Consider the following 24985-nt stretch of genomic DNA (forward strand, 5'->3'; position numbering starts at 1 on the left):
AACGTAAGCTGCTTCCGTTGCCTTTGAATGAGAAGTGTGTGGTAGCATGGAGAGGACCTACAGAGGTAAACATGTGCATGTTTATCTCAGTTAATCTTAAGATTTTTTTTAAAATGACTGACTGCAAAGGTACCTTGTAATAACTGAGCTCACAAAGTTATTACAAGTTGACTGTGGCTTGTTGTGTAACAAACTCCTTATCATGAACATCCATCCATCCATCCATCTTCTACCGCTTAGTCCAATTAATGGTCGCGGGGAGCTGGAGCCTATCCCAGCAGTCATAGAGCGCAAGGCGGGGTACACCCAGGACAGGACGCTAGTCTGTCGCAGGGCCACAAATAGACAAACAAACACAGACACACCCACACACACACCTACGGACAATTTTAAAGATTCCAATCCACCTAACCCGCATGTCTTTGGATGTGGGAGGAAACCGGAGCACCCGGAGGAAACCCATGCAAACATGGGGAGAACATGCAAACTCCACACAGAAAGGCCACGGGAATTGAACCCACAACCTTCTCACGGTGAGACAACAATGCTAACCACTAAGCCACCGTGCTGCCCCCTTATCATGAACAGCACTGCCAAAAAAAAGGATGCTAAGGTAATATGCTAACTTTAAAATCAGTAATTTAAAAATGTTTCTTCACATTTACTGAGGTAAACATGCACACATTTACGTCTGTAGGGATCTTCTCTGTGCTACCAAATTCCGAATCTTCCTATTCTGTGGCAAGAAGAAGCAGTTTACTTTGAAGGTTTTCATTTGTCTTGTACTGTTAAATAGTACAACTGTTTTGCCTGTGGTGGTGTTAGTGTTGGATCACAATACTGAACCAATTTAATTCATTTTTGTCCAAATTGAAAAGCAGAACACAAAAACATCTAAAAATAAGAGCCGGGCTAAAAATGATCTTGGCACTCCTCCTTTTAAAAAAGATATTAAAGGGTTATTAACCAAGCAAGAGGTCTGTACGGGGAAATATCAGACCGAAGTGTAAGTGTGAAAAACACAGAGGTCTGATATCCCCGTACAGACTGAGCAAGTAAGGTTACTAATTTGTTTATTATATGGCTGTTATATACATATAAACACGCAGTGGCAGTTCTACACTGAATTACTTCCCAGGCGAGACCCTCTCCGAACGCCCCCCCCCCCCCCCCCTTTATTTGCACTGTCATTTATATATATATCTTCTTCTTCTTCTTTGTCTTTCGGCTGTTCCCGTTAGGGGTCGCCACAGCAGATCAATCGTTTCCATCTCACCCTGTCCTCTGTATCTTCCTCTGTCACACCAACCACCTGCATGTCCTCTCTCAGCACATCCATGAACCTCCTCTTGGGTCTCCCTCTTCTCCTCCTGCCTGGTGGCTCCATCCTCAGCATCCTTCTCCCTATATACCCTGGGTCCCTCCTCTGCACATGTCCAAACCATCTCAATCTGGCCTCTCTGACTTTCTCTCCAAACTGTCCCACCTGAGCTGTCCATCTGATATGTTCATTCCTAATCTTGTCCATTCTTGTCACTCCCAAAGAGAATCTCAACATCTTCAGCTCTGCTACCTCCAGCTCTGCCTCCTGTCTTTTTGTTAGTGCCACTGTCTCTAAACCATACAACATAGCTGGTCTCACTACTGTTTTGTAAACGTTCCCCTTCACTCTTGCTGATATTCTTCGGTCACAAATCACTCCTGCCACCTTTCTCCACCCGCTCCACCCTGCCTGCACTCTCTTCTTCACCTCTCTACCACACTCTCCATTACTTGGACAGTTGACCCCAAATATTTAAACTCATCTACTTTCACCACTTCTACTCCTTGTAACTGCACTATTCCACTGGGCTCCCTCTCATTCACACACATGTACTCAGTCTTGCTTCTACTGACTTTCATTCCCCTTCTCTCCAAAGCATATCTCCACTTCTCCAGGCTAGACTCAACTTGCTCTCTACTCTCACTACAGATCACAATGTCATCTGCAAACATCATAGTCCATGGGGACTCCTGTCTGATCTCATCTGTCAACCTGTCCATCACCACTGCAAACAAGAAAGGACTCAGAGCTGATCCTTGGTGTAATCCCACCTCCACCTTGAATGAGTCTGTCATTGCGACTGCGCATCTCACCGCTGTCACACTATTCTTGTACATGTCCTGCACTACCCTAACATACTTCTCTGCCACTCCAGACTTCCTCATACAATGCTACAACTCTTCTCTTGGCACCCTATCATAAGCTTTTTCTAAGTCCACAAACACACAATGTAACTCTCTGTCCTTCTCTGTACTTTTCCAACAGTATTCTCAGAGCAAACATTGCATCTGTAGTGCTCTTTCTCGGCATGAAACCATATTGCTGCTCACAGATCTTCACCTGTTTTCTAAGCCTAGCTTCTACTACTCTTTCCCATAACTTCATGCCGTGGCTGATCAGCTTTATGCCTCTATAGTTACTGCAGCTCTGCACATCACCCTTGTTCTTGAAAATAGGAACCAGCACACTTTGTCTCCACTCCTCAGGCATCCTCTCACTTTCCAAGATTTTATTAAACAATCTGGTTAGAAACTCTACCGTCATATATACGAGGGCTGTCCGTAAAGTATAGGTCCTTTTTATTTTTTTCAAAAACTATATGGATTTCATTCATATGTTTTTACGTCAGACATGCTTGCACCCTCGTGCGCATGCGTGAGTTTTTCCATGCCTGTCGGTGACGTCATTCGCCTGTGAGCACTCCTTGTGGGAGGAGTCGTCCAGCCCCTCGTCGGAATTCCTTTGTCTGAGAAGTTGCTGAGAGACTGGCGCTTTGTTTGATCAAAGTTTTCTAAACCTGTGAGACACATCGAAGTGGACATGGTTCGAAAAATTAAGCTGATTTTCAGTGAAAATTTTAACAGCTGATGAGAGATTTTGAGGTGATTCTGTCGCTTTAAGGACTTTTCACGGTGCGAGACGTCGCTCAGCGCTCTCAGGCAGCGTCATCAGCCTGTTTCAAGCTTAAACCCTCCACATTTCAGGCTCTATTGATCCAGGACGTCGTGAGAGAACAGAGAAGTTTCAGAAGAAGTCGGTTTCAGCATTTTATCCGGATATTCCACTGTTAAAGGAGATTTTGCGGCGGCACAGGAAAAACACCTCCGTGTTGATAACCATTTGTAAAATCCAGGCGGCTTTTGATGGCTTTCAGTGGAGTGAGTATATGAGAAATTGTTTATCAGCTGGACATGTTCCAACTTGTCCTCAAGGCTTCCAACAGAGGTGTTTTTCCTGTGGCGGAGCGTCGCGGCGGCTGCGAGCCGACACTGCAATCCGCCCGCACGTCTTTCATTAAAAAAATCTCCTTTAACAGTGGAATATCCGGATAAAATGCTGAAACCGACTTCTTCTGAAACTTCTCTGTTCTCTCACGACGTCCTGGATCAACAGAGCCTGAAATGTGGAGGTTTTAAGCTTGAAACAGGCTGATGACGGCGCCTGAGAGTGCTGCGCGACGTCTCGCACCGTGAAAAGTCCTTAAAGCGACAGTATCACCTCAAAATCTCTCATCAGCTGTTAAAATTTTCACTGAAAACCAGCTTAATTTTTCGAACCATGTCCACTTCGATGTGTCTCATAGGTTTAGAAAAAATTTTGATCAAACAAAGCGCCAGTCTCTCAGCAACTTCTCAGACAAAGGAATTCCGACGAGGGGCTGGACGACTCCTCCCACAAGGAGTGCTCACAGGCGAATGACGTCACCGACAGGCGTGGAAAAACTCACGCATGCGCACGAGGGTTCAAGCATGTCTGACGTAAAAACATATGAATGAAATCCATATAGTTTTTGAAAAAAACAAAAAGGACCTATATTTTATGGACAGACCTCGTATATATATATAGTGTCTAATGTCTGTCTGTCATTAGACACTTTATTAATCTGTCTTTCAGGGAGGAACAATTAGCAGTTTTATTAAGGTGCATATTTGTCTCAACATTTAGCTTAATGTTTGTAAATCATAGGCTAAATGGGTAATCATTTAGCATTAATTAATCTGCAAATGTTTTAGGTTTGACAGAAATCTTCATCTGTGGGTCAAAAGAAAATCTAAACTGAAAAGTTACAAGCATTCCCATGCCTATGAAATCAAATGTGATTCTTTTTTCCATTAAATAAACCAGTTAATTTTGAAGATATGCCTTGTTTTAAATGTTTATTATTATTATTATTATTATTATTATTATTATTATTATTATTATTATTATTATTATTATTATTTTATTTTATTTTGTCAATGTAAATGACAATAAAAAGTGAGTTTCTGGATAATTATTTTTAAAATTGGATAATACACACTCTTGCGGGCACATAAAAAAGGTCAGATTCAAATCACTTCAGCTATAAGTTGGTTCCACTCCTCAAGCCAATGCAAAGGAGTCTGTATTGGGTTACTGATCACGTGACTTTCAGTCAGGATTCTGACATTTTGCTGATTGGCTGAGACATGCCGCTCTCTGATTGACTGCAGCCTTTGTTTACAACGTAGCACTGGTACTGCACTGGAGGAGTGGAACCAACTTACATTTTCGGCGGTAACGCCACAGCCAATCACAGAGCGTGGCGTGACAGCCAATAGCGGCCAACGTATCAGATGGACCAATCACAGCCATGTTTTCAAAAACACGCTACCAGTCTCTTTGTATAAGAGACTGTGGTACTACTGCTACTTCAGCTAGAAATGTGAACGGAGCTCCTGTCCTCTCTGGTGAGATTCAAACCCGTTGTTCCACCGTCTGTCCGCTTTCAAACGCCATTTATTTCATAAACTAGCTGCCTGCATCATTCGCTGGAGTTCTGGTTCTGGTCTGCTGAATTCTAAGTGGATTTCTGCCAGAGTGGACACACCGTGGAGGCAGAGCAGTGGGGAGCAGTGAGCACGTTGATCAGTCCCGAGCCGCTGAGCAGAGCGCACAGGCCGAGGAGGATTGCACCTGTCCCCAAATCTCTGTCACTAGTTCTGTTCTGTGCATGTCAGCATGCAGGGGCGCCTGCTTGCAGCTGTGGGGCGTCAGTTTGCCAGTTCCTCACACAGTGATATAACTGCTTTGCGACGCAGAATGATTTTTTTTTTTTAAGTGCTTGTTGTGCACCCTGTATGTACCATGAAAAAATGTGCCCCGGGTGACTGCCCACCTCGCTTGTATCAAAAACCGCATCTGTAAACACGCAAACTTACAGCTGCTGACAGTGTTGGGCTCGTTTGCGTTCTTCACCTCCATGATAAACTTGCTAACAGATGGTCCGGTCGTTAGCTGGTAAGCTTTCAGTCTGTATGTTTTTTCCGATGCTGTTGAGATATTTATGGCGTACATTCATGTCTGTTGTAGCCAAAAAATAAAAAGTATTACTATATGGCTGCGATGCTACACACGCTCTGATTGGTTAATTACCCCTCGGATATTTTCCCATATCCAGACCGGTTTCCATGACAATCTGTCCGCAATGCGTATTTTCTTTACAAACCAGGAAGCTAAAAACGCAATTAGAAAAAGCAAGTCGGACATGAACATACTCCATAAAACATACTCCATAAATATCTAAACAGCATCTGAAAAAACACATTGATCAGATTGAAACATATTGAAAGCTTACCAGCTAACCTGATCATCTTTTAAGCAAGTTCTTCATGGAGGTGAAGGCAAACAGGTCTGACTATGAGCCTAAACCTCACTTGCTCGGTCTGATATTTTCCCGTACAGACCTCGTGCTCAGTTAATAATCCTTTATTATGTTAAAAAAAGCCGTGATTAGTTGGTAGATTGACAAATATGAGAATAATGATCAATGAAATGAATAATGACTTGAGAAACATGAATTTCTTATAAAAAAAAATTGGACAGCCTCTATCCAAAATGAACAAACAAACGTGTGTGTACACACACACACACACACACACACACACACACACACACACACACACACACACACACACACACACACACACACACACACACACACACACACACACACACGTTTCTATGACTTATCAGGACGTATGAGAGAAATGTGAAAAATGGTAACATGGTCCTACAGGCCTGGGAATCAAACTGATTCTCACCCATGCTTACAGGAATATGTCCATCTGTTGAGTTTTTGGCTAGGGCTGTATTTTGGTTAAACCTGACTTTTATACTACATATGAGGACACTATGTGACTTATGAGTACAATAACATCACACTGAAAGTGTATGAAAAGTGTGTTAAGTCCAACAACTGGGCACTAGGCAGTGAAATCGAAGATCAAAAATGCTAAACACACTTACACACTTATTTTCCAAAAATTGTGATATTTTAGGACATCAGAAATTTTTGGTCTGGGAGCATGTGTGTCTGTGTGTGTGTGTGTGTGGGGGGGGGTCGAGAATGCTTTAGAGTGCTCGGAAAAATATGGACGTGGAAAATGTCCTTGTTTTCCCACTGTCCTGGTATTGAAGGTGTGTTATAAAAATGTTCTGAATTGTCATGAAAACAAGTGTACGTGTGCGCGCGCACACACACACACACACACACACACACACACACACACACACACACACACACACACACACACACACACACACACACACACACACACAAAAAAAACAGACTATCACCTTTGATGTAGTTTTTCCATTTACATTTTGACAAAATCATCATTTAATCAAATGATCAAAGTAGACCTGCCTTTAAGCGTGTTGATCACTAATAAATTTGTACATATCTTTTTATATTTGCTTGGGTTTCCTGATTTGACTCCATATAATTGGTGCAGAACCCTGTGGCCTGATACCTGTGTAATCCACAGGGAGGAATCCTTGCTGCACGAGTAGATGCTTCAGGTAATCGTCATCCACGGGGATTTCAGCCACCAAGTTACTTGGCACAAAGCCGGACAGGCCGCCGGACTCACCGTGGTAGAACCCATCAGAGTCTTTTTCTCCAAACACCTAGAAACATGCAAAGATGTTTAGATCTACTCTGCAGATATTGATTTACAATAAAACAAATGATTGTAGATAAACACACTTTCCCATTCAATTGAATGGGAAAGTGTGTCCAGTGTTTGACTGGAAGTGAACTTTTGCAAGTCTGTTAGTGACACAATGGAAACAGTTACAAATGTCGGCAGGAAATCAAGAAAAACGAACAGCTACCCAGTTGACCTCAATGCAGAACAAACAGGAAACGCCAACATACTCGATCAAAAAATGAAACGTAGGCTGATCATGTGGGTTAGATGGTGCAAATATGTCAAAGTGTTAGATGAGCACATTGGAAGCATGTGAATGACAAACTGCAGTTTACCTTGATGATCTGGCCAGGTACAAAGGGCAGCTCCTCTGCAGCTGTGTCGGTGTTGGGAGACATCGCAGCAGGGTTGTATGGGTAAAGGGCCACAAACAACCTGACAATGGGAAGGGACAATTGGCTCGCAGTCTCTAGTTCCCAATCTCTGAGGTCCTCTGGGGTAGCAATTCTTATTTCATCAGGGTATATCAAAACATCCAACTCCAGCCTCTCATCCATGTACATGTGCAGTGTGAGCGCTCCACTCAGCAGACAGATGGCTGCTGGAGATGGCAGACCACTCCTTACCCTTATCCCGATTTGAGGTAACAGCTAAGCAGTAGATAATAATCCTCTTTGAAGCGGTAGGATCAATTCATTGCTCTACTTCTGCATACTGCAACACAAGAGAACGCAATACAAAGTGGTGGGTGCCTAAAGCATTTATTTTATATCTTGTTTGAAAAAGGAAAATGTCATTTCATCTGCTGGCTAAAAATCTCAAGACAAATAAATGTAGTGAAAGGCTTGAGCCTGGTTACAAAATGAGCCTTTCTGGTGGAAACATTTTCAAGCAGTCGGATAAATCAAATCAATCAATTTTATTTATATAGCGCCAAATCACAACAAACAGTTGCCCCAAGGCGCCTTATATTGCAAGGCAAGGCCATACAATAATTACGGAAAAACCCCAATGGTCAAAACGACCCCCTGTGAGCAAGCACTTGGCAACAGTGGGAAGGAAAAACTCCCTTTTAACAGGAAGAAACCTCCAGCAGAACCAGGCTCAGGGAGGGGCAGTCTTCTGCTGGGACTGGTTGGGGCTGAGGTAGAGAACCAGGAAAAAGACATGCTGTGGAGGGGAGCAGAGATCAATCACTAATGATTAAATGCAGAGTGGTGCATACAGAGCAAAAAGAGAAAGAAACACTCAGTGCATCATGGGAACCCCCCAGCAGTCTAAGTCTATAGCAGCATAACTAAGGGATGGTTCAGGGTCACCTGATCCAGCCCTAACTATAAGCTTTAGCAAAAAGGAAAGTTTTAAGCCTAATCTTAAAAGTAGAGAGGGTGTCTGTCTCCCTGATCTGAATTGGGAGCTGGTTCCACAGGAGAGGAGCCTGAAAGCTGAAGGCTCTGCCTCCCATTCTACTCTTACAAACCCTAGGAACTACAAGTAAGCCTGCAGTCTGAGAGCTAAGCGCTCTATTGGGGTGATATGGTACTATGAGGTCCCTAAGATAAGATGGGACCTGATTATTCAAAACCTTATAAGTAAGAAGAAGAATTTTAAATTCTATTCTAGAATTAACAGGAAGCCAATGAAGAGAGGCCAATATGGGTGAGATATGCTCTCTCCTTCTAGTCCCTGTTAGCACTCTAGCTGCAGCATTTTGAATTAACTGAAGGCTTTTCAGGGAACTTTTAGGACAACCTGATAATAATGAATTACAATAGTCCAGCCTAGAGGAAATAAATGCATGAATTAGTTTTACAGCATCACTCTGAGACAAGACCTTTCTAATTTTAGAGATATTGCGCAAATGCAAAAAAGCAGTCCTACATATTTGTTTAATATGCACATTGAATGACATATCCTGATCAAAAATGACTCCAAGATTTCTCACAGTATTACTAGAGGTCAGGGTAATGCCATCCAGAGTAAGGATCTAAGATTTGTGGGGCCAAGTACAATAACTTCAGTTTTATCTGAGTTTAAAAGCAGGAAATTAGAGGTCATCCATGTCTTTATGTCTGTAAGACAATCCTGCAGTTTAGCTAATTGGTGTGTGTCCTCTGGCTTCATGGATAGATAAAGCTGGGTATCATCTGCGTAACAATGAAAATTTAAGCAATGCCGTCTAATAATACTGCCTAAGGGAAACATGTATAAAGTGAATAAAATTGGTCCTAGCACAGAACCTTGTGGAACTCCATAATTAACCTTAGTCTGTGAAGAAGATTCCCCATTTACATGAACAAATTGTAATCTATTAGATAAATATGATTCAAACCACCGCAGCGCAGTGCCTTTAATACCTATGGCATGCTCTAATCTCTGTAATAAAATTTTATGGTCAACAGTATCAAAAGCAGCACTGAGGTCTAACAGAACAAGCACAGAGATGAGTCCACTGTCTGAGGCCATAAGAAGATCATTTGTAACCTTCACTAATGCTGTTTCTGTACTATGATGAATTCTAAAACCTGACTGAAACTCTTCAAATAGACCATTCCTCTGCAGATGATCAGTTAGCTGTTTTACAACTACCCTTTCAAGAATTTTTGAGAGAAAAGGAAGGTTGGAGATTGGCCTATAATTAGCTAAGATAGCTGGGTCAAGTAATGGCTTTTTAAGTAATGGTTTAATTACTGCCACCTTAAAAGCCTGTGGTACATAGCCAACTAATAAAGATAGATTGATCATATTTAAGATCGAAGCATTAATTAATGGTAGGGCTTCCTTGAGCAGCCTGGTAGGAATGGGGTCTAATAGACATGTTGATGGTTTGGAGGAAGTAACTAATGAAAATAACTCAGACAGAACAATCGGAGAGAAAGAGTCTAACCAAATACTGGCATCACTGAAAGCAGCCAAAGATAACGGTACGTCTTTGGGATGGTTATGAGTAATTTTTTCTCTAATAGTTAAAATTTTATTAGCAAAGAAAGTCATGAAGTCATTACTAGTTAAAGTTAAAGGAATACTCGGCTCAATAGAGCTCTGACTCTTTCTCAGCCTGGCTACAGTGCTGAAAAGAAACCTGGGGCTGTTCTTATTTTCTTCAATTAGTGATGAGTAGTAAGATGTCCTAGCTTTACGGAGGGCTTTTTTTTATAGAGCAACAGACTCTTTTTCCAGGCTAAGTGAAGATCTTCTAAATTAGTGAGACGCCATTTCCTCTCCAACTTACGGGTTATCTGCTTTAAGCTGCGAGTTTGTGAGTTATACCACGGAGTCAGGCACTTCTGATTTAAAGCTCTCTCTTTCAGAGGAGCTACAGCATCCAAAGTTGTCTTCAATGAGGATGTAAAACTATTGACGAGATACTCTATCTCACTTACAGAGTTTAGGTAGCTACTCTGCACTGTGTTGGTATATGGCATTAGAGAACATAAAGAAGGAATCATATCCTTAAACCTAGTTACAGCGCTTTCTGAAAGACTTCTAGTGTAATGAAACTTATTCCCCACTGCTGGGTAGTCCATCAGAGTAAATGTAAATGTTATTAAAAAATGATCAGACAGAAGGGAGTTTTCAGGGAATACTGTTAAGTCTTCAATTTCCATACCATAAGTCAGAACAAGATCTAAGATATGATTAAAGTGGTGGGTGGACTCATTTACATTTTGAGCAAAGCCAATTGAGTCTAATAATAGATTAAATGCAGTGTTGAGACTGTCATTCTCAGCATCTGTGTGGATGTTAAAATCGCCCACTATAATTATCTTATCTGAGCTGAGCACTAAGTCAGACAAAAGGTCTGAAAATTCACAGAGAAACTCACAGTAACGACCAGGTGGACGATAGATAATAACAAATAAAACTGTTTTTTGGGACTTCCAATTTGGATGGACATGACTAAGAGTCAAGCTTTCAAATGAATTAAAGCTCTGTCTGGGTTTTTGATTAATTAATAAGCTGGAATGGAAGATTGCTGCTAATCCTCCGCCTCGGCCCGTGCTACGAGCATTGTGGCAGTTAGTGTGACTCGTGGGTGTTGACTCATTTAAACTAACATATTCATCCTGCTGTAACCAGGTTTCTGTAAGGCAGAATAAATCAATATGTTGATCAATTATTATATCATTTACTAACAGGGACTTAGAGGAGAGAGACCTAATGTTTAATAGACCACATTTAACTGTTTTAGTCTGTGGTGCAGTTGAAGGTGCTATATTATTTTTTCTTTTTGAATTTTTATGCTTAAATAGATTTTTACTGGTTATTGGTGGTCTGGGAGCAGGCACCGTCTCTACGGGGATGGGGTAATGAGGGGATGGCAGGGGGAGAGAAGCTGCAGAGAGGTATGTAAGACTACAACTCTGCTTAATAAGAAATAAGAAATATATTATCAGGGAAATTTAGCCTGATTGGAGATATGTGCCATTGTTCGGTCCTTGATATCCAACTTTGTTTGTTTTTTTTTAATTATGCGCGTATGCTTCTATGAAATACCTAGAAAATATTTTTAAAACAAGCAACATTGGCCTTAGTCGCTGCCAGGACTCTATAATAACACTTCATAAATCAAACAAAAGGTCTACTTTACATGTGGCTGCTCCAACAAGCCCACACATATCCCGTTGTGCCAGCATTCCCATTATTACTATATTCTAATTTTGAAAAATTATGATATTAAAAAATGTCAATATGGACAAAAAGACAAAGTTTACTGGTCTTCACCTCTATTTATCAGAATACAAAATTTCAAAACCAAATATACAGTAGTTTACTGCTCACTGGCTCTCTGACTGATTCCATGTCTTTTCATGTCCTGCTAGTTATAGGGAATATTTGTAAACAACTTTCCAAAAACACCCCAGACCAAAACAAAACAATAAAAATATAGCAAATATTTTTAGCAAATTGCTGTGCAAAGGCAATGCTTTAGTCACACTGTCTTACCAATACATGGTGGCACACAGTGATGATACAAAAACATTTCATAAGTACTGCAAATTAGTGATGGCAAAGTCAAAACACAATTCCGGAACACCTGTGTTTTGGATTCTGTATCAAAAGGAAGACATGCTGTGCGAAATGTGGTTTCGTTATGCAACAAACCCATTTTGAAACAAATATTTTGAAGTATTACACTTAATTCTGTTGTTGAAACATAATAAAACTCACGTTAATAACTAGGATCACAGTGTTGATTGTGTGTTGTTAATCAGTGTTGATTAATTCACAGTATTTAAATAACAATGAAAATATAAGTAAAAGTTGCATTAGTTGTGGATCCCTCTTCACTCTTAATTGAACTTCTGCATTGATTACGCAAACTTTGAGTTTGGCAATAGAAGAACTGATAAGGTAACAATGATGAACTGATTTGATGGTTGTTAACTCTGATGCAACAGTTCAACTGAAAAAGCAACTTTGTTTTGCTTATGAAAAAATATAGACTATCTGACATCTGCTGAATACTGGCACCTTGTGGGCAGTTCAGGAATGTGCATCCATATTCATGGTGGGGAGGGGGGAGGGTGAGGGGGGTGAGGCGTGGTGCACCCTGGACAGGATGTCAGTCTGTTGCAGGGCCACAGATAGAAAGAGGCAGAGGGCCTCTATGCGCTTGTACTTTCTCAGGTCGCTAAAATATTTGAACAGCCTTTTGAACAGTGTTAGACAAATACACCAAGATCTTACTCACAGAGGTCATGCAACAAAATTTGGGGTCTTTGCAGGCTCTAACACAAAGTTCATAGATAATGTTCTGATAATGAGGAAGTGCAGATGACATGTAGAAGTGGTGGAAGTAACATCTGGTTTTGTCAAACATGTTATTCTGTAATACACCACACAATGGAACACTACTTTTGGTCTTTATCTGTTTCACTTTACCTGACGTATTCACTGATCATAACATAATTTATTTGTTTATTTTTTCCCCTGTCTGCATATATAGTAATATAGTAATGGTAAATGCCACACTGGCAGAACCATTTATGAACATTAATACCCATATATGCAATTTATTCTTGCAGGACAAAAGGTATGTAGTGCGTGAGTGAATGTGGTGTTGTGTGCGTGTGTGACCCCCATCCGCCCTTCCTGATCAGCCTACAACATCCTACTCAAAGCCGACTGACAACTTCTATTAGGAGGGACTGACCACCAAAACAACAAGAAGACAGACAAAAACGAAAGACAAGTGGACAAGTGAAGACAATAACTGTGAAGTGAGACATCGAGGAGACGGGTCCCCAACATAAAACATGCCAGGACAAATCACCACACATGAACAAGTAGTGACAGCGACAGTCTGTTGTCTAGTTAGTGATCATTCATACCCTAATCTAGGACACCAGAGTCTTGATCCCCTTGAGAGCACCCAAAACCGAATTGTGGTGTTGGCCACGAACACATAACCAACCACACACAGAGACCCAGATCACAGTTAAATATCCGATCACTACTGTGGCTGGTGTATTGGGCCAAGATAAAAGTACAGAACCCTACCATAAGACAAGGACCACTCCGGCGCATTGGAAGCCAGATGGCTGACCGAAAGCGATGATGGAAATTAGTCCAGGACGCAGGGCCCCAGGAGGAACCAGGTGAAAAAGAGAAGCAGAAGGGCACAAGGGCCAGGAAGGGCAGCCACCAGAGCCACTGGGGCAGCATGACGGACCAACAAGAGAGCGGCACGACAGCGCTGGAACGCACCCTTGACAACCCCCCCCCCAACGGAGGCACAGGAAGCAACCCCATACCCGAGGGAAGCATGCAGGCCTTGTCATGGGCCCATCAAGAGGGGGGCCCAGAACCACACCACCCTGGCCATGGACCCAAGAGGGAGGAGCGAGCAGTGGCGGGGATGGGGGGCAAAGGAGCCACCGCAACTGAACCCAGAGTGCAGGCAGGGACCACCAGCATACGAGGGCGGGGCCCAGCCCCCAGAAAAGAGGCGAGACCCACCCCCCAGGCCAGGAAGCACACGAGGCCCCCCAGACACCTGAACCCCACCAAGCAGCCTGCAGGATCCCCCCAGACCCCCCCCAGCCTCCAATCCACCCCCATCCCGGACCCCACCCCGGACACCATGCTAAGATCAGTAGACCACCTAAGCGAAAATGGGGCAACACCCCACCCCACGGAAACCGCGGCCCCCAAACCCACAGCAGCCGTCCGTCCCCCATGCCAACACCCACGCCCCACTGCCACCACCCATCCCCCCAATGAGCAACAGGATCCCAGGCCCCGCGAGCCCCAGAGCAGGGCCCCGAGACCACGGCAGAACCAGCGAGGCAGACCCCCCCCACCCCAGAGCCCCAGACATCAACAGCCATCCAGGGCCAACCACACATGCCACACTCACCCTACTTACCAACCCCACCATAATTATTACAGTTAACTCCCTTGTTGTGTGCGACCCCCTAAGTCAATCAATCAATCAATCAATTTTATTTATATAGCGCCAAATCACAACAAACAGTTGCCCCAAGGCGCTTTATATTGTAAGGCAAGGCCATACAATGATTACAGAAAAACCCCAACGGTCAAAACGACCCCCTGTGAGCAAGCACTTGGTGACAGTGGGAAGGAAAAACTCCCTTTTAACAGGAAGAAACCTCCAACAGAACCAGGCTCAGGGAGGGGCAGTCTTCTGCTGGGACTGGTTGGGGCTGAGGGAGAGAACCAGGAAAAAGACATGCTATGGAGGGGAGCAGAGATCAATCACTAATGATTAAATGCAGAGTGGTGCATACAGAGCAAAAAGAGAAAGAAACACTCAGTGCATCATGGGAACCCCCCAGTAGTCTAAGTCTATAGCAGCATAACTAAGGGATGGTTCAGGGTCACCTGATCCAGCCCTAACTATAAGCTTTAGCAAAAAGGAAAGTTTTAAGCCTAATCTTAAAAGTAGAGAGGGTGTCTGTCTCCCTGATCTGAATTGGGAGCTGGTTCCACAGGAGAGGAGCCTGAAAGCTGAAGGCTCTGCCTCCCATTCTACTCTTACAAACCCTAGGAACTACAAGTAAGCCTGCAGTCTGAGAGCTAAGCGCTCTATTGGGGTGATATAGTACTATGAGGTCCCTAAGATAAGATGGGACCTGATTATTCAAAACCTTATAAGTAAGAAGAAGAATTTTAAATTCTATTCTAGAATTAACAGGAAGCCAATGAAGAGAGGCCAATATGGGTGAAATATGCTCTCTCCTTCTAGTCCCTGTTAGCACTCTAGCTGCAGCATTTTGAATTAACTGAAGGCTTTTCAGGGAACTTTTAGGACAACCTGAAGCAAATGCAAAAAAGCAGTCCTACATATTTGTTTAATATGCACATTGAATGACATATCCTGATCAAAAATGACTCCAAGATTTCTCACAGTATTACTAGAGGTCAGGGTAATGCCATCCAGAGTAAGGATCTGGTTAGACACCATGTTTCTAAGATTTGTGGGGCCAAATACAATAACTTCAGTTTTATCTGAGTTTAAAAGCAGGAAATTAGAGGTCATCCATGTCTTTATGACTGTAAGACAATCCTGCAGTTTAGCTAATTGGTGTGTGTCCTCTGGCTTCATGGATAGATAAAGCTGGGTATCATCTGCGTAACAATGAAAATTTAAGCAATGCCGTCTAATAATACTGCCTAAGGGAAGCATGTAAGTGAGCAAAGAGTGCAGGAGACGGCAGGTGGCAGACTGCTGTGGGAGGCCGCGGCACACTGCTGCATCACAGCCTGCCCTGCAAACCCACCAATGCCTGTGACCCCGACTCTAAATAGTGTGTGTTTACTAATTGCGTTGAAATATAGTGTGTGGATTAAAATGGCAGGGCAGGAGTGGCGGATGGGGATCAACCCATTCCCATCACCTAACCCTAACCCTAACTATTTGATCCCTATAATGTGCTACTTAAACCCCAGTATGATGTGCATGCGCGTACTGTGCTGGTGAAGTGCATTAAAAGGGTGTGACATATGAGGCCCAACCCCAAGCGGCCAGCGGAAGGAGAGGCGCGGTGCAGGAAGTAGGCCACACACACCGGCCCCACCGGTCCCACCGGTCCCACCGGTCCCACCGGTCCCACCGGCCCCACGGCCCACCTCTAGACCTGTGGAGGCACCAGGGAGACCACAAGATGGGGGGAGGTGGGCAGCCCCGGAGGAGCACTGGAAACACAGGGAAAGAACAAACCAACAGGGGGGACAGGGGGCCAGGCAGCCGGAGATGGGTGAGCCACCTCGCCTGCCGGCCCCCAAGCCAGGGAGGCGCGAGATGAGACCCATAACATAATTTAGATGTTAATGAAAAACAGAGCATTCTGGTTTTGACTCCTGGTCTGGTCATTTGGTGATAATCAGCTGGTGTTAAACTTTGATGTTTAATGATAATTATAGTGGGCGATTTTAATATCCACACAGATGCTGAGAATGACAGCCTCAACACTGCATTTAATCTATTATTAGACTCTATCGGCTTTGCTCAAAAAGTAAATGAGTCCACCCACCACTTTAATCATATCTTAGATCTTGTTCTGACTTATGGTATGGAAATAGAAGACTTAACAGTATTCCCTGAAAACTCCCTTCTGTCTGATCATTTTTTAATAACATTTACATTTACCCTGATGGACTACCCTGCAGTGGGGAATAAGTTTCATTACACTAGAAGTCTTTCAGAAAGCGCTGTAACTAGGTTTAAGGATATGATACAATACACAGACCACAATGTACTGGACTTGGAGCACGATATAGACCCGGACAATAATTTCTTCTCAAATATCAATGACAGTTGTTGCTATTATACAGATGAACAGTTTAATCGGATCATTAAAACGGATAACAAATTATCAATAATCCATTTCAACAGCAGAAGTCTATATGCAAACTTTAACAACATTAAAGAATATTTAAGTCAGTTTAAAAAAATATTTAACATAATTGCTATATCAGAAACATGGATCAATGAAGATAAAGGAATGGATTTTGAACTGGATGGATATGAATTTAATTGTGTAAACAGAAAAAATAAGAGTGGAGGAGGAGTGGCTGTGTATGTGGATAAGAACATGGATTATAAAATAGTAGACAATATGACAACTGTGATTGATAACTTATTAGAATGTATAACTATTGAAATATGTGAAGAAAAAAGCAAAAATGTATTAGTCAGCTGTATATATAGAGCACCAGGATCTAGTATTGAAACATTCACTGACTGTATGGAAAAAATGTTCTCAAAAACTAATCAAAAAACTGTGTTCATTTGTGGTGACTTAAATATTGATCTGCTCAATCCAAATAAGCATAAAATAACAGATGAATTTATCAGTATAATGTACAGTATGAGTTTATATCCAAAAATCACCAGGCCAAGCAGAATTACATCCCATAGTGCTACCTTAATTGATAATATATTCAGCAATGATATTGAGAATAACACTGTGAGTGGATTATTAATCAGTGACATTAGTGATCATCTACCAGTTTTCATCGTTTATAATAGAAACCATCGGCGGAATCAGCCAGAGGAGAAAATAAAATACAGGCGAGTGCGGACAGAGGAAAACATGAACACACTAAAGAAGGATTTACAGGAGCAAAACTGGGAAAAGGTATACAGTGAAAGTGATGTTGATAGTGCATATGAAACTTTTTTACAAATATTTACATCATTATATGATAAAAATTGTCCAATTAAACAAGACTACAGAAAACAAAAAATCCAAGCTCGACCATGGATGACGAAAAGGTTACGAAATGCATGTAATAAGAAAAATACACTGTATAGAGAATTCATAAAACTAAAGACTAAAGAGGCAGAAAATAGATATAAGAAATACAAAAATAGATTAACTAATATTATACGGGTATGTAGGAAGGAATATTATAGTAACATATTATATAATAACAAAAACAATATTAAAGGAATATGGAATATATTAAATAGCATTATCAAAAATGGTAATAAAAAACAGAGTTACCCTCAGTATTTCATTGATAATAATGTCAAGAAGGAAAATAAGGATGAGGTAGTCAACGGTTTTAATAATTTTTTTGTAAATATTGGACCAAGCTTGGCAGAAAAAATTCCCGATTCCCAACCTGAGGATTGGGATAATAATCTCATAGAAAGAAATCCCTGTTCAATGTTCCTCACAGCAGTGGATGGAAATGAAATTATAGACATTGTGAATAATTGTAAATATAAAACATCTACCGATTTAAATGAAATTGATATGGTGGTGGTAAAACAGGTCATTGAATGGATTGTAGAACCATTAACATACATCTGTAACTTATCATTTCAAACCGGTAAATTTCCCAATCAAATGAAAATAGCTAAGGTTGTGCCGCTGTATAAGACTGGGGATAGACACCACTTCACAAATTATAGACCTGTTTCTTTGCTTCCACAATTTTCCAAATTATTAGAAAAGTTATTCAATAATAGATTAGACAAATTCATAAATAAACATAAATTACTTACTGATAGTCAATATGGATTCAGAGCACATAGTTCAACATCACTTGCATTAATAGAATCAGTTGAGGAGATTACAAACGCCATAGACCACAAATTACATTCAGTTGGAATATTTATAGACCTTAAAAAGGCTTTTGATACAATTAATCATGACATATTAATCAATAAACTTGAACAGTATGGGATTAGGGGGTTGGTGTTGCACTGGGTGAGAAGCTACTTAAGTAACAGAAAACAGTTTGTGAAGTTGGGGGAATATACATCATCATGCTTGGACAATGCTTGTGGCGTCCCACAGGGGTCAGTATTGGGTCCAAAACTGTTTCTAATTTATATAAATGATATTGTCAATGTTTCCAAAATATTAAAATTAGTATTATTTGCAGATGACACAAGCATTTTTTGTTCAGGGGGGGATTTGCAGGAGTTACTGAGGAGGATCAGTATAGAAATGGGAAAATTGAAAATATGGTTTGACAGAAATAAATTATCATTAAACTTAAGTAAAACAAAATACATGTTATTTGGCTATTGTAATACAGACATACAGGTTCAGTTACAAGTCGAGGGGGTAGATATTGAAAGGGTACATGAAAATAAGTTTCTGGGGGTGATAATAGATGATAAGATAAACTGGAAGACTCATATAAAACATATACAAAGTAAACTGTCAAGAAGCATTTCAGTTCTAAACAAAGCGAAACATATTCTGGACCACAACTCACTCCGCATTCTTTACTGCTCACTGGTTTTACCATATTTACAGTACTGTGCAGAGGTATGGGGTAATACTTATAAAGGTACAACACAATCACTATCAGTAATGCAGAAAAGAGCTATAAGAATTATTCATAATACTGGCTATAGAGATCATACAAATCCACTATTTTTACAATCCAAATTCTTAAAATTCACAGACTTGGTTCATTTTCAAACAGTACAAATTGTGTATAAAGCAATAAACAATTTACTTCCAGCAAATATTAAAAATATGTTTTTTAACAGATCAGGGGATTACAGTCTGAGGGGGAAATTTAATTTAAAGCATCAGTGGGCACGAACAACATTAAAAGGTTTCTGTATTTCTGTCTGTGGGGTGAGGATGTGGAACAGATTGGGAGTGGGGCTCAAGCAATGTCCAAGCATGAACCAGTTCAAACAGCGGTACAAAAATATGTTTTTTTCTGGGTATAGGGAGGAGGAAGGGTAATGAGGGTTAGGGTGTTTTTGTTTTTTGCTTCAGCTTGTAAATATATAGTATTTTGTATGTAAGTAGGTATGTGTAGGTGTATATTTATGTTTGTGTATATATATGTGTATATATGTATATGTGTATGTATGTTGATGTGTATATGTATGTGTATATATATGTATATATATATATATTGATATCGGTTTAGGTGTGTAGGAATTTATGTGTATATGTGGCAAAGGGTATTACTGGTTGTGGGGAAGAAGGGGTAGGGATAAATAAGCTGATGCTTCACCCTACCCCTTTTCGGACATGTTGGGTACACAGTAGGAACTTTTTTGTTGTTGTCTTTACTGATCTATCTTGTAATTGTTGTTGTATCAAATGTTCGAAATAAACAGTTTTCATTTTCATTTTCATTATGATTCCTTCGTTATGTTCTCTAATGTCATATACCAACACAGAGCAGAGTAGCTACCTAAACTCTGTAAGGGAGTTAGAGTATCTCGTCAATAGTTTTACATCCTCTTTGAAGACAACTTTGGATGCTGTAGCTCCTCTGAAAAAGAGAGCTTTAAATCAGAAGTGTCTGACTCCGTGGTATAACTCACAAACTCGTAGCTTAAAGCAGATAACCCGTAAGTTGGAGAGGAAATGGCGTCTCACTAATTTAGAAGATCTTCACTTAGCCTGGAAAAAGAGTTTGTTGCTCTATAAAAAAGCCTTCCGTAAAGCTAGGACATCTTTCTACTCATCACTAATTGAAGAAAATAAGAATAACCTCAGGTTTCTTTTCAGCACTGTAGCTAAGCTGACAAAGAGTCAGAGCTCTATTGAGCTGAGTATTCCATTAACTTTAACTAGTAATGACTTTATGACTTTCTTTGCTAACAAAATTTTGACTATTAGAGAAAAAATTACTCATAACCATCCCAAAGATGTATCGTTATCTTTGGCTGCTTTCAGTGATGCCGGTATTTGGTTAGACTCTTTCTCTCCGGTTGTTCTGTCTGAGTTATTTTCATTGGTTGCTTCGTCCAAACCATCGGCATGTTTATTGGACCCCATTCCTGCCAGGCTGCTCAAGGAAGTCCTACCATTATTTAATGCTTCAATCTTAAATATGATCAATCTATCTTTGTTAGTTGGTTATGTACCACAGGCCTTTAAGGTGGCAGTAATTAAACCATTACTTAAAAAGCCATCACTTGACCCAGCTATCTTAGCTAATTATAGGCCAATTTCCAACCTTCCTTTTCTCTCAAAGATTCTTGAGAGGGTAGTTGTAAAACAGCTAACTGATCACCTGCAGAGGAATGGTCTATTTGAAGAGTTTCAGTCAGGTTTTAGAATTCATCATAGTACAGAAACAGCATTAGTGAAGGTTACAAATGATCTTCTTATGGCTTCGGACAGTGAACTTATCTCTGTGCTTGTTCTGTTGGACCTCAGTGCTGCTTTTGATACTGTTGACCATAAAATTTTATTACAGAGATTAGAGCATGTCATAGGTATTAAAGGCACTGCGCTGCGGTGGTTTGAATCATATTTGTCTAATAGATTACAGTTTGTTCATGTAAATGGGGAATCTTCTTCACAGACTAAAGTTAATTATGGAGTTCCACAAGGTTCTGTGCTAGGACCAATTTTATTCACTTTATACATGCTTCCCTTAGGCAGTATTATTAGACGGTATTGCTTAAATTTTCATTGTTACGCAGCTGATACCCAGCTTTATCTATCCATGAAGCCAGAGGATACACACCAATTAGCTAAACTGCAGGATTGTCTTACAGACATAAAGACATGGATGACCTCTAATTTCCTGCTTTTAAACTCAGATAAAACTGAAGTTATTGTACTTGGCCCCACAAATCTTAGAAGCATGGTGTCTAACCAGATCGTTACTCTGGATGGCATTTCCCTGATCTCTAGTAATACTGTGAGAAATCTTGGAGTCATTTTTGATCAGGATATGTCATTCAAAGCGCCTATTAAACAAATATGTAGGACTGCCTTTTTGCATTTACGCAATATCTCTAAAATCAGAAAGGTCTTGTCTCAGAGTGATGCTGAAAAACTAATTCATGCATTTATTTCCTCTAGGCTGGACTATTGTAATTCATTATTATCAGGTTGTCCTAAAAGTTCCCTAAAAAGCCTTCAGTTGGTTCAGAATGCTGCAGCTAGAGTACTGACGGGGACTAGCAGGAGAGAGCATATCTCACCCGTGTTGGCCTCTCTTCATTGGCTTCCTGTTAATTCTAGAATAGAATTTAAAATTCTTCTTCTTACTTATAAGGTTTTGAATAATCAGGTCCCATCTTATCTTAGGGACCTCGTAGTACCATATTACCCCATTAGAGCGCTTCGCTCTCAGACTGCGGGCTTACTTGTAGTTCCTAGGGTTTGTAAGAGTAGAATGGGAGGCAGAGCCTTCAGCTTTCAGGCTCCTCTCCTGTGGAACCAGCTCCCAATTCAGATCAGGGAGACAGATACCCTCTCTACTTTTAAGATTAGGCTTAAAACTTTCCTTTTCGCTAAGGCTTATAGTTAGGGCTGGATCGGGTGACCCTGGACCATCCCTTGGTTATGCTGCTTTAGACGTAGATTGTGGGGGGGTTCCCATGATGCACTGTTTCTTTCTCTTTTTGCTCTGTATGCATCACTCTGCATTTAATCATTAGTGATCGATCTCTGCCCCCCTTCACGGCATGTCTTTTTCCTGGTTTTTTCCCTCAGCCCCAACCAGTCTCAGCAGAAGACTGTCCCTCCCTGAGCCTGGTTCTGCTGGAGGTTTCTTCCTGTTAAAAGGGAGTTTTTCCTTCCCACTGTTGCCAAGTGCTTGCTCATAGGGGGTCGTTTTGACCGTTGGGGTTTTTTATAATTATTGTATGGCCTTGCCTTACAATATGGAGCGCCTTGGGGCAACTGTTTGTTGTGATTTGGCGCTATATAAGAAAAAAGTTGATTGATTGATTGATTGATTGATTGATTGAATGATTCTCATTGATGAATGCAGATAGAGACAGAGGCACATATGAAAAAGACAAATAAATGTTGCTTTGGAGGAGCATTTGTACACAATTTTACACAATTCAAATGATTAATTTTAAAATATGGGCAGCACAGGGCTTAGAGGTTAGCACTGTTGCCTCACAGCAAGAAGGTCCTGGGATTGATTCCTAAATGCGGATTAATGATTTCTGCGTGGAGTTTGTGTGGGTTCTCTCAGTGTTAATCCCACTTCCAAAGACATGAACTGGTAACTTTCATGAACTGGAAACTTTAAACTGATTGTAGATGTGAGTGAACATGTTTGTCTTATGTGGCCCTGTGATAGACTGGCAGCTTGTCCAGGGTGTACGCCACCTCTCTTCCAGTGACTGCTGGGATAGGCCTCAACTTTCCCGTGACCCCAAATTGGAATAACTAAATGGGTGAATTTTGAAACTACGATGGGATATCAAAAAGTTTTGAGCCTCAAATAGAAAGAGCAAGATATTTAGATTTATAATGTTTTATTTTTCAACACAGTCCCCTTCCAACTCCATACACTTGTTCCATCTAGTTCGCCAGTCATTGATACCCAATCAGTAGAACTCAACATCTTGGTCCCCTAACCAGCCCTCCGCTGCAGCAGTCAGCTCATAGTCATCCTCAAATCTCTGGCCCCGAAGATATTTTTTCAGCCTGGGAATGAGGTGGAAGTTGCTAGAGGCTAGGTCTGGAGAATAGGGTGGGTGAGGAAGAAGTTCATAGCCACACTCATGCACAGCATCCATGGCAACCCGGCTGGTGTGGACTAGTGCGTTGTCCTGGTGGCAGAATGCCATGACTGACACTGGAGGGTATGTCTCTTCCAAGTTCCACACAGTGTTATGACTCAACAACTGAAATGAGCAATATGATCCTACATGAAATAAGTAGCTAAGACATTGATGTAGCTCAGCTGTGATGCATTGTAATATCTGACTGGGAAAAATGTGCAAGGGTTAAAAATTTTTGACATCCCCTTGTATTTTGAAAGATCAATGAATGTACTCACAGCAACATTAAACTGCATCCAGATGTACAGATGATCGTGCAACCAGCAGGTACTGCTTGAGGGTTTGTGGTGGGATTGGCTCTCCAGCCACTGCAAAAATCTAAGTAAAGCTGGACAAGCTTTACTTAGAGTTTTGTTCCCAGTTTGAATGAATGAATGAATGAATGAATGAATGAATGAATGAAAACTGTTTATTTCGAACATTTGATACAACAACAATTACAAGATAGATCAGTAAAGACAACAACAAAAAAGTTCCTACTGTGTACCCAACATGTCCGAAAAGGGGTAGGGTGAAGCATCAGCTTATTTATCCCTACCCCTTCTTCCCCACAACCAGTAATACCCTTTGCCACATATACACATAAATTCCTACACACCTAAACCGATATCAATATATATATATATATATATATACATATATATACACATACACATACATATACACATCAACATACATACACATATACATATATACACATATATATACACAAACAAATATACACCTACACATACCTACTTACATACAAAATACTATATATTTACAAGCTGAAGCAAAAAACAAAAACACCCTAACCCTCATTACGCTTCCTCCTCCCTATACCCAGAAAAAAACATATTTTTGTACCGCTGTTTGAACTGGTTCATGCTTGGACATTGCTTGAGCCCCACTCCCAATCTGTTCCACATCCTCACCCCACAGACAGAAATACAGAAACCTTTTAATGTTGTTCGTGCCCACTGATGCTTTAAATTAAATTTCCCCCTCAGACTGTAATCCCCTGATCTGTTAAAAAACATATTTTTAATATCTGCTGGAAGTAAATTGTTTATTGCTTTATACACAATTTGTACTGTTTGAAAATGAACCAAGTCTGTGAATTTTAAGAATTTGGATTGTAAAAATAGTGGATTTGTATGATCTCTATAGCCAGTATTATGAATAATTCTTATAGCTCTTTTCTGCATTACTGATAGTGATTGTGTTGTACCTTTATAAGTATTACCCCATACCTCTGCACAGTACTGTAAATATGGTAAAACCAGTGAGCAGTAAAGAATGCGGAGTGAGTTGTGGTCCAGAATATGTTTCGCTTTGTTTAGAACTGAAATGCTTCTTGACAGTTTACTTTGTATATGTTTTATATGAGTCTTCCAGTTTATCTTATCATCTATTATCACCCCCAGAAACTTATTTTCATGTACCCTTTCAATATCTACCCCCTCGACTTGTAACTGAACCTGTATGTCTGTATTACAATAGCCAAAT

The 24985-nt window shown here is 40.8% G+C and overlaps 1 protein-coding gene across 2 annotated transcripts in view; it reads right to left on the reverse strand.

Annotated features, from left to right (window-relative positions):
• The window catches only part of LOC117508559 (RIMS-binding protein 2), a 9997-nt gene extending 2193 nt beyond the window's left edge, over positions 1 to 7804 (reverse strand). The window contains exons 1-2 of one of the 2 annotated variants that reach the window (XM_034168341.1): positions 7332 to 7804; positions 6817 to 6973 (exon numbers count right to left, since the gene is read on the reverse strand). In XM_034168341.1, the coding sequence (XP_034024232.1) occupies positions 6817 to 6973; positions 7332 to 7559 (385 nt within the window). In that variant the 5' untranslated portion in view covers positions 7560 to 7804. The remainder of the gene's footprint in view (positions 1 to 6816; positions 6974 to 7331) is intronic. The other variant, XM_034168340.1, reaches the window with a different exon arrangement.
• Positions 7805 to 24985: the final 17181 nt, after the last annotated feature.

Source organism: Thalassophryne amazonica, chromosome 4 (assembly GCF_902500255.1).
Source record: "Thalassophryne amazonica chromosome 4, fThaAma1.1, whole genome shotgun sequence".
In the NCBI taxonomy this organism is placed as follows: Eukaryota; Metazoa; Chordata; class Actinopteri; order Batrachoidiformes; family Batrachoididae; genus Thalassophryne; species Thalassophryne amazonica.